Source organism: Myotis davidii, unplaced genomic scaffold, assembly GCF_000327345.1.
Source record: "Myotis davidii unplaced genomic scaffold, ASM32734v1 scaffold458, whole genome shotgun sequence".
Classification (NCBI taxonomy): domain Eukaryota; kingdom Metazoa; phylum Chordata; class Mammalia; order Chiroptera; family Vespertilionidae; genus Myotis; species Myotis davidii.
The window spans coordinates 2,042,924-2,061,661 of NW_006289819.1; the positions used below are offsets into that span (position 1 = coordinate 2,042,924).

The 18,738-nt window shown below is 42.0% G+C and overlaps 1 protein-coding gene across 1 annotated transcript in view; it reads right to left on the bottom strand.

The window, feature by feature from the left end:
* Positions 1-4,190: 4,190 nt before the first annotated feature.
* ZMYND12 (zinc finger, MYND-type containing 12) overlaps positions 4,191-18,738 on the bottom strand; it is a 25,110-nt gene continuing 10,562 nt past the window's right edge. Inside the window, exons 2-8 of the mRNA XM_006762578.2 lie at positions 17,471-17,612; positions 15,762-15,933; positions 13,860-14,029; positions 9,999-10,121; positions 8,499-8,610; positions 5,338-5,483; positions 4,191-4,669 (exon numbers count right to left, since the gene is read on the bottom strand). Of these exons, the coding sequence (XP_006762641.1) occupies positions 4,544-4,669; positions 5,338-5,483; positions 8,499-8,610; positions 9,999-10,121; positions 13,860-14,029; positions 15,762-15,933; positions 17,471-17,612 (991 nt within the window). The 3' untranslated portion in view covers positions 4,191-4,543. The remainder of the gene's footprint in view (positions 4,670-5,337; positions 5,484-8,498; positions 8,611-9,998; positions 10,122-13,859; positions 14,030-15,761; positions 15,934-17,470; positions 17,613-18,738) is intronic.

Consider the following 18,738-nt stretch of genomic DNA (forward strand, 5'->3'; position numbering starts at 1 on the left):
ATATCTATCAATTTTAACTTCCTGACTTTGATGATTTTATTTATGAGAACATATAAAAGGGTGTCCTTGTTTTTAGAAAATATATTTTAAACATTGAGGGATAAAGGAGCAAAATGTCTGCAACTTACTTTCAAATGGTTCATATTAATGGGTATCCATAGAAAGAAAATGATAAAGCAAATGTAGGAAAATGTTAATATTTGGGGAATGAAGGTGAAAGGGATGTGGGAATTCTTTGCGTGGATAGTCTGAATAAATCTGAAATTATGTCAGTCTCCTCTGCTGGGTTCACCTCTTCCCCACTGAATGTTCAGTTTTGAGGCATTTCCCTAAGCTCTCTTCTCCTCCCTAGGCGATCTTCTCCATTCCCGTGGTATTAGTTACCATTTACATGATACTCTCAAATTACTCTTTCAAACCCAAGCTTCTTTTCTTAATGTCAGATTGCATGTCCAGTTGCCTACCTTTTCATCTCTTCTCAAATGGCTCATGAATATCTCAAACTCTCTGCACCCCAATCTGAATTCACACTTTTTATCTCTCCCACAAGCTCGCTCCTTTTCCAGGGCCTCCTCACCTGAATGCACAATGCCAGCTGCTTGCTCAAGCCAGAAAAGAAAAAACTCCAGTAGTCATTTTCGCCTACTATCTTCCTCATCCCCCATATCCAATTTTGTTTCTTGTGGTAAAACTTGACTCTCAAACTATCAATGATCATTTTTTATTGAGAACTATTTTTTTTCTTTGTTCATTAACATATCTGGAAGATCTACAATCCCTACAAAGGTTTGCAAGCAAGGGAAAATATTTGTAATATGTCATCTTGGCTTTTATATTCTCATCTCAATAGTAAACTGGCTTATATGCTCTGAAAATCTGCATAGTTGCCCCTCTTTGGCTGAATTTCATCCAGAATCATAAAGGAAAGAGATACTGTAGTTCCTAGCTTCCCCTTCGAAGTAGAGCTAAATGTTGAAGCAGAGGTAAGTGATGATGACTCGCTGATCAAGCAATCCAACCAAAAGGAAATAGGTGTAGCTATGTTACTCTGAAGCCAAAATTGACTCTAAAGTCAAAAGCATTACCAGAGATAAAAAGGCGCACTTCATAATATAAAATATAAAGATTTAACTCTATATTTAATTAGTAAGATATAACATTTGGATGTGTGCTTGCTTAATAACAAAGCCTCAAAATATATAAAGTAAAAATTGACAGAACTAGAAATAGATATATCCACAATCATAATGGATGAATTTCATATGCCTCTCAGATTTAAAAAAAAAAAAGAATATGCAAAATCTGATAATATGAACAAGTTTGACCTAGTGGACATATGTAGGACACAGTGTCCAATTACTCCATCCTTTTATAGCCCACACAGATCATTTACAAATATTGACCATATCCTCAGCCATAAAGCAAATCTCAACCAATTTCTAAAAGTTAAAATTGTACACAGCATATTTTAGGACCGCAATAAAATTAAGCTAGAAGTCAACAACAAAGAAGTCACCTTCATTTAGAAATTAAAATCATACCTCTAAATGATTCATGAGTCCTAAAAACTGAGGCATATTTTGAACAAAATGACAATTAAAATGCTTAAGTTTAAAATATGTGGGATCAACTAAAGTGGTACTTAGAGGAGAATTTATAGCCTATATGTAAATGTTATAAAAGCAGGAAGACTGAAAATTAAATTACTACGACATGATGAAGAGGAAGATCAGTCAATAGAAATAATACATTTAAACAATTTAATTTAAACAATAATCATATACATTTACTCAATAGGGAAGAATTCATGAACAAGAATTCAGAGGTAGAGAGAACAGAGAATAGGTCATGGAGGAGGGGAAAAATAAAGGGCAATGAATATAGTAAAGGAGAGAACTAGAATTTGATGAGATGGACTTTAAAGGACTTTTTTAGAATAGGGAAGTTCTGATATTTTCTTTTAAATTATGTGCTAAGAGTTGTTGATCTTCCTCCTTACTCCTCCCCACCCCTCAGCAAATTTTCACTAAACAACTATTTGAAAGAGCTAACTAATATTTGAGGTTAGTGGGTGAGAACCAAGAAGAAGGGGTTATGTCCCTAAAGAGATAAAAAAAAAAAACAACTACAAGGTGAACAGTGGAGAGTGAGGATGCAATTGAAACTAAAGTGAGATATGGTAGAAAAGTCAGGCCCTGGGACTTCACAGGTATCTTGAAGAAGCATAAAGATGTCCAAAGTTGTGGAATGGGGTTCCCAGCAGATTTTACCTAGACCTGAAGGGGTAGGGTGGCCTATCTGGCCTTTATTATTTTTCAAAATATATTTTTATTGATTTCAGAGAGCAAGAGAGAGGGAGAAAGAGATAAAAATATCTATATATATAAAAGCCCAGCGACCTAATGGCGGAACGACCAGAATGACCGGTCGCTATGACACGCACTGACCACCAGGGCACAGACGCTCAATGCAGGAGCTGCCCCCTGATGGTCAGTGCACTCCCACTCAGAGGGCAGGTTCACAGCCATTTGGCTGACCAGGATGAGAGGTGCTCCCACAGTGGGAGCAGCTGCTCAGAGGGCAGGTCCACAGCCACTCAGCTGACCAGGATGAGCTTCACTCCCACAGCGGGCCGATCCCCACAGGCCACAGCCCCCACCAGTGCACAAATCCCATTCACCGGGCCTCTAGTCAATGATGATAGAGAATCTTTGATGTGCTGCCTCCTCCACACCCACTACTGGGGATTTAGCCCTCAACTTGGGCATGTGCCCTCGACTGGGATCAAACCCAGGACCTTTCAGGCCACAGGCTGAAGCTCCATCCACTGAGCCAAATCTGCCAGGGCAATCTGGCCTATTTTTATTATGTATCTGAGTGAATTAATTTACAGCGAGGAACAAAAAACTCCCGGACAGGTCCTTGACTTGCATATCCTCTCGCTGAGTGCAAATCTACCTAGGAAGCTAAGCGTGCTAATGGACAGGCTGTTTGACAAACCTGGAGCTACAAGAAAGAAAAGATATGTTGCCAGCAGGTGTGGCTCAGTGGTTGAGCATCAACCCATGAACCAAAAGGTCCCTGGTTCGATTCCTAATCAGGGCACATGCCCGGTTACAGGCTCAATCCCCAGTAAGGGGCGTGCAAGAGGCAACTGATCAATGTTTCTCTCTCATCAATGTTTCTATCTCTCAGTCACTCTCCCTAGAATCACTAAAAAAAAATATTACAAAAAAAAAAAAAGATATGTTAAGTGACTACGGTCATCCAGGAAACAAGCTGATGCTTCCATGGCCACATCTATGCCATTTCACAACAATAATGAATAAGGTTATAGGAGAGATCAAGGTCACAAAGATATTAAGTAAAAGAGCTGAGATTGTGCCCTGACCGGTTTGGCTCAATGGATAGAGCGTCGGCCTGCAGACTGAAGGGTCCCGGGTTCGATTCCGGCCAAAGGCACGTACCCGGGTTGCAGGCTCCATCCCCAGTGTGGGTTGTGCAGGAAGCAGCCGATCAATGGTTCTCTCTCATCATTGATGTTTCTATTTCTCTCTCCCTCTCCCTTCCTCTCTGAAATCAATAAAAATATATATTTAAAAAAAAAAAAAGAGCTGAGATTGTAACCCATGCACATCTGAGTCCAAGGCCTGCACTCTGTCTACATCACAGGGCAAGAGGACAATCCAGTTTCCATTATGCAGGCTGAACTCAACAAATGAAACCTGGCACGAGCAAAGTGAGATCTTTGTAGGATCTTTCAGAGGGCTTCTCCCCTAGACTGTATAATTGGCTCACGTCTGCTCAAAATCTAGGAAGACAAAGACACCAACCTGGAATGGTATCTCAGCCAACCTGTACTAGGGCACCTTGCAAGGCCCTGGGGCCTTCTCTGGAAAAGATCTATGATTTATGTCTGCATTTTGCTATTTGTTTTCTATATACCTCATGTCCTTTTTGTCCCGCTCGTTCTCCTTCACTGCCTTTTTTTTTGCATTAAGTGGATTTTTTCTAGTATATTTTAATTCCTTTGTTGATTTTAAACTATTTTTAGAGTAATTTTCTTGGTGATTACTCTAGGAATTATAGTGGACATTTTAATCACAAACTACCTCAAATTAATGCTAACTTAATTCCAGCAGAATAGAAAAACTTTGCTCCAATATAGCTTATTTCCTACCCCCACCCGCTTTTTTTTTCTGGTAGAGATCTATGGAACATGCATCACTTGGAGACTTCTGGGAAATATGAAAAACTGTTTGCAGTTTAATTACAAAACCCTATTAGTAAGCTGATAGCACGTTACTCAAAGTTGTACAAAGTCATGATAAAAACAAGTTTTACTGATTTCTATGCCCAAAGCTCTATATTCCCTTACATATGCTGTGCGAGAAAGAATAAAAACACACTATATGTGAAGTCACAGGGCAAGAGGATGGGAACTTCAGCGATTCATAGTACCTCAAAGCAGCTGCACAAGGCTGGAATATATTAGATGCTCAATAGTCGCTTGAATAGGCCCTGACGTGGAATCCATTGGTCACTAAGGAACGGGAAAAATTATTTCAGTGTTGATGATCCGTAGTAATTGTTCAATGAGGTTTTGTTCTCGGGCACTGAGCTGTTTTTCTTGAGCTATATTAGAGATTCTGGTGGCATATTCTTGTGCCTGGAATAGAAATGCAGTGACGAAAGGAAGTTGTCACAGGGAAGCATTACATTGGGAAGTCCCATCTGTGCTCAATCCCAGAAACATGGGAAAGGATCCATCAGCTTCTCACACCAGCCACTGAGCTCTTGTTGGAAACTTGTGAACACATACTGGGTCCTTAGAGCTAGCCACATGTGTGCTGGGAGGGGAAGGGGACACCAGAAAAAGTCACCTGGCTTGACAAACTCAGTACACTTTCATAGCAAAGTGAGATCTGTGTAGGATCTGAATTAGGGCTCTTTGAACCAACACTGGAAGGCAGAGAGACGACAGGACCATAAGTAAACTGCCAACCTGGAGGAACTCACTGAGTGTAGCTAAAGCTGTTACTCCATTCCTGCAAGGACTCCCCAGAGCCCTCAGGCCCTGCAGGCTTTCCAGTACTGCCCCTGCCTCAGTTTACCTATGCAACTCCGGGAAGGCCCCCTTGAGGAAAGAGGACAATCCAGTTTCCATTATGCAGGCTGGACTCTACAAATGAATCCTGGCACGAGCCTCTGAGCTTCTCTGGAGTAGGGGCTTACTCTTAGGACAAAGGCTAGTGCAATTGGGCAGAACACAGCTGGATTCAACTAGAGGGATTTCTATCTCAATTTTAGACACGCTGACTTTCTGGGGAAACTTGCCTTTGAAGAATTCATCATCAGGTAGTAGAGCATGACCAGGATTCTCAGAACGAAGACAATCTTTTGGGGAGCATTGCTACATGTCGACTCTCGAATGCTTAAGATTGAAGTCAGGATCCGAATGGCTTCTGCTTCCTGGGCTTCATCTGCAGCGGAGAGGAGGGAAGGAAGACACGGGTCCTGGAGGCAGCTGAGTCTGCCCTCAGTGGTAGGCACTGAGCTGTGTGGGCACCCGGCCTCCAGAAGCCTCCTCACAGGGACGCTGGTGGAGGCAGTGCAAAGCACAGCAAGCTCTCCACCTGGAGGGCAGCTGCCACATGCAGAGCAGTTCCAGGCAGCTCCCGGCCTTGCCTCGCATGTCATTATGAGAGAAACCTAAAAAAATGCTCAGTCCCAACGTTGCTAAGATTTCTCTCTTTCAGAGTCCCGAACTGGATCTCTTAGGCTCCCAAATACAGGGGATTTGTCCCAGTGGCCCAACTCAGCTTCCACTCTCTAGCAAGAGGGGGCAGTGGAGCTTCTTGAAGGTGCAGCATCTTAATTCTTCTTTCCCAACTCCAAAGGTGCTGAAGCAATATAGCCTTTCTGCTTTCCCAGGGGAGGCTGTTTACAATCCCCCCCCAGCAGTTTTTGGTTCTCCTTTAGTCATTATTTATTGACTTACTAGTGGCCCAGTGCACAGATTTGTGCACATTGAAAGGAAATTAATTAGAAGAAATATTTTAATATCATTATTCACCCTTTCTCTATAATAGAAGTGTAGGAGATGTGCAGGAGGCAGCTGGTCGATGTTTCTCTCTCATCGATGTTTCTAACTCTCTATCTCTCTCCCTTCCTCTCTGTAAAAAATCAATAAAATATTTTTTAAAAAAACACTGATAAAAACAATGACTGATAAATTGATTAAACTTATTCTAATATCTCCCGCTATACCACATTAAGAGTAAAAACACTTTCAGAGTGCTTGATTAATTTCACAACTTTAACTTTAACGTTACATGCTCTTTGAACTTGAGAGAAAGCAACATATAACTGACCATGTCCGAAAACGGGTTGGTTCAGGTAGGAATATTCCTACTCTGTCTAGAGTTTGTCCTTGTGATTTATTAATAGTCATTGCAAATGCTGGCATCACAGGAAACTGTCTTCGAATTAATTTAAATGGGAGGCCAGTGTCAGACGGGGAGAAATCAATTCTTGGAATCAGAACAACCTCTCCTTCTGCAAATCCTGATAATACTTCAGCTTTGATTATGTCAGGTCACAATCTTTTGATAATAAATCCAGTACCATTACAAAGACCCTGTTTACTGTTAAGATTTCTCAGTAGCATGATTGCACCTACTTTCAATTTTAATTTGTGACATGGCATTCCCGAAGGAGTAATACTATTAAGAAATTTGATGGGAAAATTTTCCTTTCCAGCATCATCTGTTGAATCATCACTCAAATAGGTGTGAAAATCTCCATCAAGTATATCCAAAATTTCTTCATTTAATTTATGAAAGTGCTCATTTTTGGGACAAAGAATCACACATTCAGATATATTTTTAATATTATCTATAGATATACTATTTCCAAAGGTAGCTTCAATAATAGATCCGTTACAAATCATTTCACGGGGGATTTCAATAATACCCATTCTGAGAGCTTTATATGTGTCGCACATGCACAAAGTCAACGTTTATTTTTAAATTGCCAGTGCACGTCATATGTACTGGCCGGTCAGTCACTGAGCCTTTTATATATATAGAGAGAGAGATTGTGAGTTATTATGGGCCAGATACTTAAAAGCACTTTTTTAAGTATAGCAAGTCCCAAATAACATCATTTTATTAGACATCACTTCATTATAACATTGATGAGAGAGAAAAAATTTATTCCCAATCAGAGCCACTCTCTGTGTGGAGTTGGCATGTCCTCCCACTTCTTTGTGGGTTTTCTCCTGGTCCTCGGTTTCCCTCCCACAGTCCAAATATGTATCCGTAGGTGTCTAGTGTGCCTACATCGTCCCAGTCTGAGTGAATGTAGGTGTGTGTGTGAGTGTGCCCTTTGAGGGAGTGGCATCCTGTCCAGGGTTGGCTCCACCTTGTGCCCTGAATTGCCAGGATGGGCTCCAGTCACCTGCGACCTTGAACTGGAATAAGCAGGTTGGAAAAGAATTATCTTGCTAGTTTTTATTAATATTTCTTAAATGTATGGATAGCTCACATTTATTTCAGAGTTTAATATTAGAAATATTTTGGGTCTTTATTTAGAAGTTTGGTGATGTTTTCGTGACCAGAAATATGCTGTAGGAACTTAACTCTTGTTTATATCAATTAGCCTATAGTCTGTTTCCAAAAACCTATGAAAGACATTAAGTGAGGACATACTGTGTTAAGCTTAGAGAAACAGACAGAAAGGATATATACCATAATATTAAGGTTGGCTATCTTCAGCTATCTATGATTTCCAAGTTTTCTGCTTTAACATAAACCACTTTTATCATAAGAGAAAGCTCAATAAAGTTACTAATTTTTTAATCCTTAACTCAAAACCTCTCCTGTAAGAAGTCTTTCCCCCTTCACCATCATCCTCACCTCTTAGTTCTGGGGCTCGGCTTATAATATAATTTGTACTCATAGAAATTGTATTTTGGTATTTCAGATAGGCTCTGTCTCACCAACTACACTTTTTTAGCACAAGCTAGATCCTCTGTCTCGTTATTATCTCAGCGGGAGTGATATTGTCCAGGGCTACTCAACATTCAGCCTTTTGCCGAGCCTGGGAATGGTGAGATGGATCAGACTCAGCACTGCCACTGAGGAGCTCCCTGCCCAGTAAAGCAAGGGGATAAGGCACCAGGACAACTGAGTAATGCCACTTCTGTGGTGAGCCATGGCTTATGTCCTTGGAGGGATAACACATAAGAAATGGATGCTCTGCAGAAATTACAGTGGGCTCTCCTCCAAGTATTTCCCCTGAAAGGCTGTGTGTGGTGCTAGAAATCTGACTTCTGGTAAAATCCCTTTGCTCCCCTGTCTCAGTTTTCCCATAATCAATATGGGGGAGATGGCATGTGCTCCAGGACAGGCACAGCAGCTCTCCCTATTTTCGGGACAAGGCCCACGATTGACAGGAAGTCACTGCTCTGCTTCGTAGGGAGAACTGCCACTTACCCAAGCCAGTGTCAGTCTCAAATCCTTTGCCCAGTAAATCTATTTGTTGGACGCGAGCCTCTAAGAGGACTTGATAGTGATTGTTCAAATATTTATCCCAGATCTCACAGACCTGTTGGGAAAGAAGATACAATTAGACAAGCGGGCCAGGTCTTAAGTCATTGGACCAGCCAGCTGGGAGGGCAGCACCTCTAACCATCTGCAGGCTCCCTCTCTCCTTGTGCCTGGTTGGGGGGAGGAGGGGAAGAGGGGGCTTAGGAGCCAAACAGGCCTGGCCAAAGTGAGTGTGGCAAGTGTTGGGCTGCAAAGGGCACCTGGCTGATCTGGGGACAGCCCTGGTGGATCTAATAACAATGACTACCATTTGTTGAGCACATATAACTAAACCTTTACATCCTCACAACACCAACTGGGGTCATAGTCTTATTATCCCCATTTTACAGAGAGAGAAACAGGCTCAGAGATGTTAAGATTGGACTTGACTTTTGGTAAAAGCTGGTAGGTGGCACAGCCAAGAATTAAATTCAAGTCTGTCTGACTCTGAAGCTCATTTCTTTTCAGCTACACCACAATGCCTCTTCCTCAAAAGTGGGCCTAAAATATGAATAAACAGTCACAGCATGAGAGCCTATATCACACATAGAAATGGTTGCTTGCTAAGTGAGGTGTTACTCTATGAACATAACTGACATTTTAAATACTAAAAGCAGTTTAAAATCTTTCACATGCAAAGATGGAGACTTCAAGTGCACTCATATTTTTTGATCCCTTCATATGACTTTTTAGCCATAATTTCCCCTTTAAAATATCATTTCTTCCCTAGTCAGTTTGGCTTAGTGGGTGGAACGTCTGCCTGCAGACTGAAGGGTCCTGAGTTTGATTACGGTCAAAGTTACATGCTGAATTGTAGGCTCAGTCCCCAGTAAGGGGCGTGCAGGAGGCAGCTGACCAATGATTCTCTCTCATCCTTGATGTTCCATCTCTCCTTCTCCCTTCCTCTCTGAAATCAGTAAAAATATATATGAAAATCGCATTTCCTTCTCTATCACATACCTCAGTATGCCCACATTACCTTGCTTCTATGGGTATGACAGAGCATATGGCAATCTATTTGGAGGGGTTTGGTTATTATTGACCCATCACTTATTATTTGTTAACTAGAGGCCCGATGCACAAAATTTGTGCAAGAGGCTCGGCCCTCACAGCCCCGGCTTCGTCCCGAAGGTCATCCGGAATATCGTCCAGAAGGTCATTTGGCCATCTAGTCTAATTAGCATATTATGCTTTTTTTATTATAGATCATCCTATGGATTCTAAGGACTATTTTGGTAGTGGAGAAATAGGGAGAAAAAAATTGGAATATATCATATATCAGGCTATGTAAACTTGGGCAAGTGCCTTTATCTCTCTGTGCTTCAAATTTCTCATGAATGATCTGACACCAGTTGTAAGGTACAAGGCCTAAGTGTCAAGGCTCAGCTCCCGTATTCCCTAGCTCACCTTGGTGTACAGCGTGTCTGCCAGGTCAAACTTCATAAGATCAAAGAAGATATTAGCCAGGTGAAAGTAGCCTCCTGAGGTCCGGATGTCCTCTGTGCCATATGCACAACTAGCAAAATAAATCTATAGCAGAGGAAGAAGGTGAGTCCTGTGTTCTCTTTGCAAATCATATATCTGATTAAAAAAAAGACTCGTATTCAGAATATACAAAAAATGTTTACAACAGCCCAACTAAAAATGAGCAAAGGGTCTGAAGAGACATGTCTATAAGAACATGTACCAATGGCTAATAAGCCATAAGAAATGATGCTCAATATTTTTAGTCATTAAGAAAATGCAAAGCCGAAACCGGTTTGGCTCAGTGGATAGAGCGTCAGCCTGCGGACTGAAAGGTCCCAGGTTCGATTCCGGTCAAGGGCATGTACCTTGGTTGCAGGCACATCCCCAGTGGGGAGTGTGCAGGAGGCAGCTGGTCGATGTTTCTCTCTCATCGATGTTTCTAACTCTCTATCTCTCTCTCCTTTCCTCTCTGTAAAAACTCAATAAAATATATTTTAAAAAAAAAGAAAAAAAAAAGAAAATGCAAAATAAAACCATGAGATACCACTTCTCACACCCTAGAATGGCTCTAATAAAAAAGGCAGAATACAACAAGTATTGTCAAGGATGTGGGGAAAATGGAGCCCTCATACTTTGCTGGTGTGAATATGGAATGATGCAGCCTCTGTTGGAAACAGTTTGGCAGTTCTCGAAAAGCTAAACATATAGTACTACATGACCCAGCAATTCCATTCTTAGACATATGCCCAAGAACATGAAAACATGTGTTCATACAAAGGTTTGTATAAATATATTCTTAGTGGAGAGAGAATGTCTTCCTCCCAAGAGCAGGTCCACACCTCTCCCTTCCCTTTCCTCTTCTCCACAGGCATGCTCTCAGGCAGCAGTCGCCAACCTTTCAGACCTCACAAACCACCAGTGGTCTGGGACCATTGGTTGGCAACCCTGCTCTAAGGGACCCTATGAGGCTTGCAACCAGGGAGCAATGGGAAGTGGCAGCTTGTCCTGGGCTAACTCCCTCTCCCTGTCCAAAGGTACCCCTTTCTCTGACTTCTTAGTGAGCCAAAGCAGTCCAGCCTAGGCTCATTTCCCCACCTAGTCCTTTTCCTGTTTCTTCTTCTATCCTGGGCCCTTCTGTGTTTCACTGTCCCCAGCTTTAATAAACATCCTCTAAAAGTCACCTGAAAAAAAAATAAATTCTTAGCAACATTATTCATAATAGCCAAAAGTGGGAACAATCTATATGTCCCTCAACCGATGAATGGCTAAACAAACCGTAGTATATTCAGATGAGGGACTACTACTCAGCAATAAAGTATTTATACACACAACATGGATGGATCTCAAAATAATTATGCTAAGTGAAAGAAGTCAGATGCAAAAAACCACATATCATTCTAATTATATCAAGCATCCAGAAAAGGCAAACCTAGAGAAACAGAAAGTGGCTGCCTGGGGCAGGGGTGAGGTGGGATAGTAAGAAGCTAGGAAAATTCCTGGGCAAATGGGATGGGATTAAACAAGAAAATTAAACAAGGCCAAACAACTTACAGCCAGCTAGTGAATCCCAAGACCTAATATCTTCCCCAACCAAGGACACTTGAGAGCAAATGGTTTTACCTCTCTTCCCTAACCAGAGAATACATAGTTTAAATCACCCTGGTCAGGAGACAGAGGACAGAGACCCAGTTAATGCCATTCATGCCAGCTAAACCCAAGGACAGGTGACGTCAGGGGAACAAATAACAAAAACCCCATGAGAGCCAGACCAACCCAAGATAAAAGTCAAATAGTAAAGCAGACCAAAGAATAATCCCAAACTCCTATAACCTCATTTTGATGCATCAGCATATTAAAAATGCATCTGGTGCCTGGCCATTGTTCTCAGTGGTTAGAGCAGGGGTCCTCAAACTTTTTAAACAGGGGGCCAGTTCACTGTCCCTCAGACCATTGGAGGGCCAGACTATAGTTTTAAAAAAAAACTATGAACAAATTCCTATGCACACAGCGGCGGCAAAAACACCCAGCAGGCCGGATAAATGTTTTCGGCGGGCCGCATGTGTCCTGATCAGGAATGTGTCCTGATCAGGAATCAAATTGTGATCTCCTGGTTCATAGATCTATGCTCAACCACTGAGCTATGACAGCTGGGCGTGATCTATCTTTTACAGTCTTTTTTCTTTCCTTTTTTTTAAAAGCTAGGCTGAGGAATCTGACCTTGCTCTCATTCTTAACAGGATGGCCCACCTCAAGACAGAATGAACAAATCCTTAATTTGTCAGAGGGTGTAGCTAGAGTCTATTTGTGCAAAGAACCACAGATGAAGAAGTGCATTAGTCAGGCTCATGGGTGGAAATTTATGGCACCCTCAAAATATTTCCTGAAGACACTTTAATGAAAATAATTATGTACAGAGATATGGAAGGGTTAAGGAACCAACAAGAACTAAGGAGGCACTGGGGATTCTCAACAGCAAGAAATTATTGCCATCCCGACTCCTGAAAAAGCAAGGGGAGAAAGCAGGGTGACGAGGGCCCAGTAAGAGCTAGAGCCATGGAAGAAGGCTACCTGGCAGGAGTCGTAAGGAACCATGTCCCTGCAGAACTGAGGTGAGGAAGAGAGGCAGCAGAAAAAGTAAATACCCCAACCTCTTCCTCCTCCCAACCTTCAATCCCTCGCCACATCGCTCACTCTCCGAACCACAGCCCAAGTAATGGAGTCCAGGTTGTGTAGTCCACAGAGGTAAGCCTCCCAGGGCAGAGCAGGGCAGCAAATGGATTTGGGCGAGGGGATATGGAGACTAATCACCACAAGATGTTTCCATTGGCTTTATGGACATTGTGCAGTGGCGGCCAACCAGAGGGAGCGTTGCCCCCAGGAGGGGCTGAAGAGAGAACCAACCTGCATGAAGACTGCAGTCTTTGACCCTAACCTCATCCAGATTTCAGACTCAGAAACTATTCTCTCTGGTAATATTGTCCAATACTGAAATCCTAATAGAAACCTCAGAAATGTTGGAAGAACTGCTCAGTCATCACCCTTATTCCTATTTAACATTTCAACAGAGTTTTGTAGTTTATAAAGCACATTCACATACAACCAGCTCATTTAAGAACCATACTCTGAAGTAGAGGTATTGATGTTATTTATAAAAATAATAGCCAAAGTGCTGCACATGCATTGTCCTATTATTTATCTCTGTAATGAGGCAGAGACCATTTCATGATTTCTCTCTTGAAGGTGATGCAAGAGGTTAAATAATTTGTCCAGGATTATGTGGCTGGGCAGATTATAGAGCTGAGACTAGAAGTAAAGCCCTTCTCTTAGTCAGTACTCGGTCTGCCTCCCTTTATGATCCTCCCAGCAACTGAGGGTTAGGGCAATGATGTGATCTGGGCAAGGTTGAACAGCCAGGTAGGCTTGAGCTCAGGTTGTTAAAATTATGTTCTTGCTGGGCCAGAATGGCTCAGTTGGTTGGAGCATCATATTGTGCATCTAAGGGTTACTGATTTGATTCCTGGTCAGGGCACATGCCGGAGTTGTGGGCAAGATCCCCGGTAGGGGGCATACAGGAGGCAGCCAATGAATGTCTTACATCAATGTTTCTCTCTCTTCCCCTTCCTCTCCCACTAAAAAATCAATAAGTTTTAAAAAATCTTTTAAAAATTGTGTTCTTGTTAACACCCCACCAGTCAGTTGTAGACAAAAAAGTTATAGAGAAATGCTCAGTTAAAAAACAAAACAAAAACTAAACAGGGCTGGACTCAGAAACATTCAGGTGTTATAATTTAGATTGTTTACATCATTGGCCAGATGATAACGGGCTTCCTCGTAGTTTTCCTTAACCATAAAGAGAAGTCCCAGGTTCCGATGCAGTAAAGAGTGGGTGGCATAACTACAATCAGTTGATTTGAGGACTGTCCACTGGGCTTGGGATAGATATTCTTCAGCCTGGACGATCTGGTCTAGACCTGTCCAAAAGATTGAAAGAAGGTTATAATTCATATCCTGGCCAGAAAACACATGATGAAATATGTCATCATGCATTCACACATTTATTCATTAACTCAGACATTTATTGACACACAAATACTTATATATGAAAATTTATAGCAGCCTAATCATAATAGCCAAAAAAATAGAAACAGTTTAAATGTCCAAGTGATGAGTAGATATGCAAAATGTGGTCTATCCGTATCCATGAATGAAATAGTATTCAGCCATGGAAAGAAATCAAGTACTGATATGCTACATGGATGACCCTGGAAAACATATATGCTAAGTAAAAGAAGCCAGACACAAAAGGCCATGTATTGTATGATTCCATCTATACGAACTGTCCAGAAAAGGCCAATCCATGGAGAAAGAAGGTAGATTAGTGGTGGCCAGGAAATGTGGGTATGGGAAAACGGGGTATGACTGCTAATATGGGTGTGGGGTTCCATTTGGGTTAATTAAAATGTTCTGGAATTAAACGTAGTGATGGTTGCACAATCTTCTGAATATATTAAAACTGCTGAATTAACCTTAGCCGGTTTGGCTCAGTGGATAGAGCATAGCCTGTGGACTGAAGGGTCCTGGGTTTGATTCCTGTTAAGGGCACATGCCCAGGTTGTGGGCTCGATCCCCAGTAGTGGGCTTGCAGAAAGCAGCCCATGAGTCATTCTCCCTCATCATTGATGTTTCTATCTCTCTCTCTCTCTCCCTTCCTCTCTGAAATCAATAAAAATACATTTTAAGAAAAAACTGCTGAAGTGTACTTTGAAAGAGTGAAGTAACTTAAATGATCATCAGTAATGGAATAAATTGAAAACATGTGCCAATTTATAGGATGGGATGAGAAGAACACAGCATCACTTTTATGATATTCCTGCCAAAGATACATCGTCTGCAGAGGAAACTTCAGAGAAACCCACATTGAGGGGCATTTTATAAAATAATTGACTTTTAATATTTAAAAAATTAAAGTCACAGGCATCAAGGAAAAAATTATTTCAAAATGAAATACTGTAGATACTAAAAAATGTTAATTCCCCTCAAAAATGCGAATGCTCCTCTTGTTTAACAACCACATGGGATGTCCGCCATGGGTATGCTCCCCACTCTCAACACTGCCTCTCATCTATAGGAGTAGGTTCCTGTATTCCTGTTTGAACTACATGAACCTGACTCAAAGGTAGGTAGACACCACCCTCATGCTGAGTCAACACAGTTCTCTCTTTAGGAATTTAAAATTGTAAATCAGATGCTAATTAGCTTCTATTACCCACCTTGAACCTGGAGGACATGTAAATTCAGCTCTATCTGAAATTTTAGGGTTGCTGTCTCCTGCAGTAAGCATAAGGTAGAAAAATCTGGTCTGCAGATATGGAGAAGCAGAGGCAAGAGACAAGTCCCCAGAAATAGAAGCTGAGAGCACCGGCCTTACTTTGTTACAGCATTCTGATTCTAGTACCTCATGGTGCTTCAATTCCCTTAGGACACGCCAGCGTCCTACTACACTTCCTCCTTTTGCTTAGGTCAGCTAGAGGGGATTTGTCAGTTGTAGCCGAAAGTTCATGACATCTCCTTCCCCATCTTGTGCCAAACTTTTCAGCAGCCCTGCTCTTGCACAAAAGATACCAAGGCTAGATTATTTGGCTACTGATAGGACTCAATGTAGCACTTCTTAAGGACTCCAGGGGGTAAGTCATTTCCACTTACCAATGCTAGCTTCAGCCAACAGCAGGTAGGCAGGCACAAGCTCTACTGAACTCAGGCCATACACATTCATGCGGAAGCGAAGAGAATGCAAAGCTGCTGGGACAGCATCTTTGTACCTTCCTTCAAAGATATATTTCTGGGCTACGGTGTAGCAGAATTCAATCAAGTGCTTCTGTGGAAGAAAAAGTAGTCAGCCTGCAGGTAAAAGACAATGGTGGATATAGGGATACCTGGAGATAAGGCCAATACCTAATGAGCTGGTTGAGGGCACACAGTAAGCCTGCCTGTATTAAGCTGGCCACAAGTCCTAGCATAAGCGACACAAAAGGGCAAACTCTGCACTGTGAGTTCCTTAAGGTCCAGGGATAAGTGTATTTTCATCTTAGTTCCATACTTGGCATAAATGAGTGCTCAATAGAAAATTATTAAATGAATATTATTCTTCTATTTATATTAAAATTTTAGTTTAACAAAACTGTCATGCCTCAGGACTATCTGAAACTGTCTGCCTTTCTATTTGAATTAATTTTAAGAGAATTTTCCTTCTGGAGTTATCCTGCTTAGCTAATATCAGAAACAAGTTAACTCTAAGGCCATTGTTCTAAGGCAGTGACGGCGAACCTTTTGAGCTCGGCGTGTCAGCATTTTGAAAAACTCTAACTTAACTCTGGTGCCGTGTCACATATAGAAATTTTTTGATATTTGCAACCATAGTAAAACAAAAACTTATATTTTTGATATTTATTTTATATATTTAAATACCACTTAACAAAGAAAAATCAACCAAAAAATGAGTTCGCATGTCACCTCTGACACGGGTGTCATAGGTTCGCCATCACTGTTCTAAGGCCACTCTCAAAGAGTGACAACACTAACATTGATGAATCTGGTGTTTTGAAATTCATGGCTTATAAAATGCTATTTTTTTAAAAAGAAAAAATGTGATTCTATCAATGCCATAATAGTTTTCCTAATCTCCTCTATTTATTTACTCCTTTATATATTCAAACATCATTGTTGACCTCCTACTACGTGCCTCAGCTCTTATCAGAGTACTTGACATATATATGGGTATTATGGCTGAATTTTGTTCCCCAGGACTCATATGTTGAAGCCCTAACCCATAGTACCTCAGAATGTGACTGCACTTGGAGATAGGGCTTTTAAATAGGGGATTAAATTAAGATGAGGCCTTTAGGATGGCCCCTAATCCAATCTAATGGTATCCTTATAAGAAGAAATTTGGACACAAGAAGAGATACCAAGGTTGTGTGTGCACAGAGGAAAGACCATGGGAGGACATGGCAAGGCAACCATCTGTAAACCAAAGAGAGATGCCTCAGAAGAAACCAAACCTGCTAACACCTATCATTGATCTTGGTCCTACTGCTTCCAGAACTGTGAGAGAATAAATTTCTGTGGTTTAAGCCGCTCAACCTATGGTACTTTGTTATGGCGGCCCAAGGAGACCACAGCAGATACTCAGCAATCTATGGTATACTTTGTTATGAAGCGGCCCAAGGAGACCACAGCAGATACTCAGCAAGTATGTGGAGAACGGACTGACTGGCACTGAGGACATAAAAACACAAAACCAAGTCTCTGCCCTCACAAAGGTTACAGGTTAGTGATCTCAACCCAGAGCGCCCTTTCTCCTGGGCAGTTTTGCTGCACCCAGGAGTTCACCTGTCCCTGTCCCGCAGGCCCACCTGTCTCTGCTGCAGCTGCTGGAGGCCATGCTGCCGCTCCTCCTCTGAGTTGTAGAAGGGCATGGTGGTGCGCAGCGGAATCAGCAGCTGACAGATCTTCTCATGAATGCTTTTCCAGTCAGCTTGCTGATGAACCACATCACTGACAACAAAAACATGGACTTCATTGTATTTATGTTAGGGCTGACCTAAAATTCCATTGCTCCACTTCAGGCCTAGCCCTAGAAACTAGAAAAGCCAGACCAACATAGACCAGGCAGGGAGCTCAAGCCATGTTGAGACAAAATCTCTTTTCTGTCATGTGATTATTTGATGGTGGAAAAACTATGTTGGGTTGGGGAAGGGTGGCCTCTGTGCAGGCGCAGGTTCACGTTCAGAAGCCACGTGGTGCTGCTGTGGCTATTCTGTTTTCATGATTAATTAGTAACAACAAAGACAGCTTTACTTCTGCATTATTCCAACGTCGTTTTCAAAATATCTGAACTTTGAAGCTGAGGGATGTGAGGGTCTTTTTCTTGAGGAAGAGAAAGGAATTCACATTTGGTGAGGTTCTAGGACAGTGGTCGGCAAACCGCGGCTCGCGAGCCACATGCCGCTCTTTGGCCCCTTGAGTGTGTCTCTTCCACAAAACACCACATGCGGGCGCGCACATACAGTGCGATTGAAACTTTGTGGCCCATGCGCATAACTCAGTTTTCGGCCTGGGCGAGTCTATTTTGAAGAAGTGGCGTTAGAAGAAGTGGGGGGTGTCGGTCAGTCGGGTGATGGGAGACGCCAGCGCAGGCGGGCCGCAGGACTTGCAGCATGGGGGGAGGCATGCGCGATTCATGCACGAGTTGAGTGAGCCAGTCAGTCAGCAGTCTCGTTGTGCAGTGGTTAGTGCTAGTCGCATCCGCAAATCGCATGCGGGTGACAAAAGTAAAGTTTATTAAGTTAATTTTAGGGAACGTTGGGGAGTGAAAGAAAATGTAGTGTTGAGGATTGAGAAAGGTATGTTGAGATGGTTTGGACATATAGAGAGGATGAACAAAAGGAGATAGACGAAACAAGTATACAAGACGAGGGTGGATGGGAGAGTTGGAAGGGGTGGACCTCAGCGAACGTACCTCAATCAGATTGAGGGCGTTTTTAGCAAAGGCCAGCTTAGATAAAGGCCCTAATTAAGTTAATACCAATGTACCTACCTATATAGTTTAAGTTTAAAAAATTTGGGTCTCAAAAGAAATTTCAGTCGTTGTACTGTTGATATTTGGCTCTGTTGACTAATG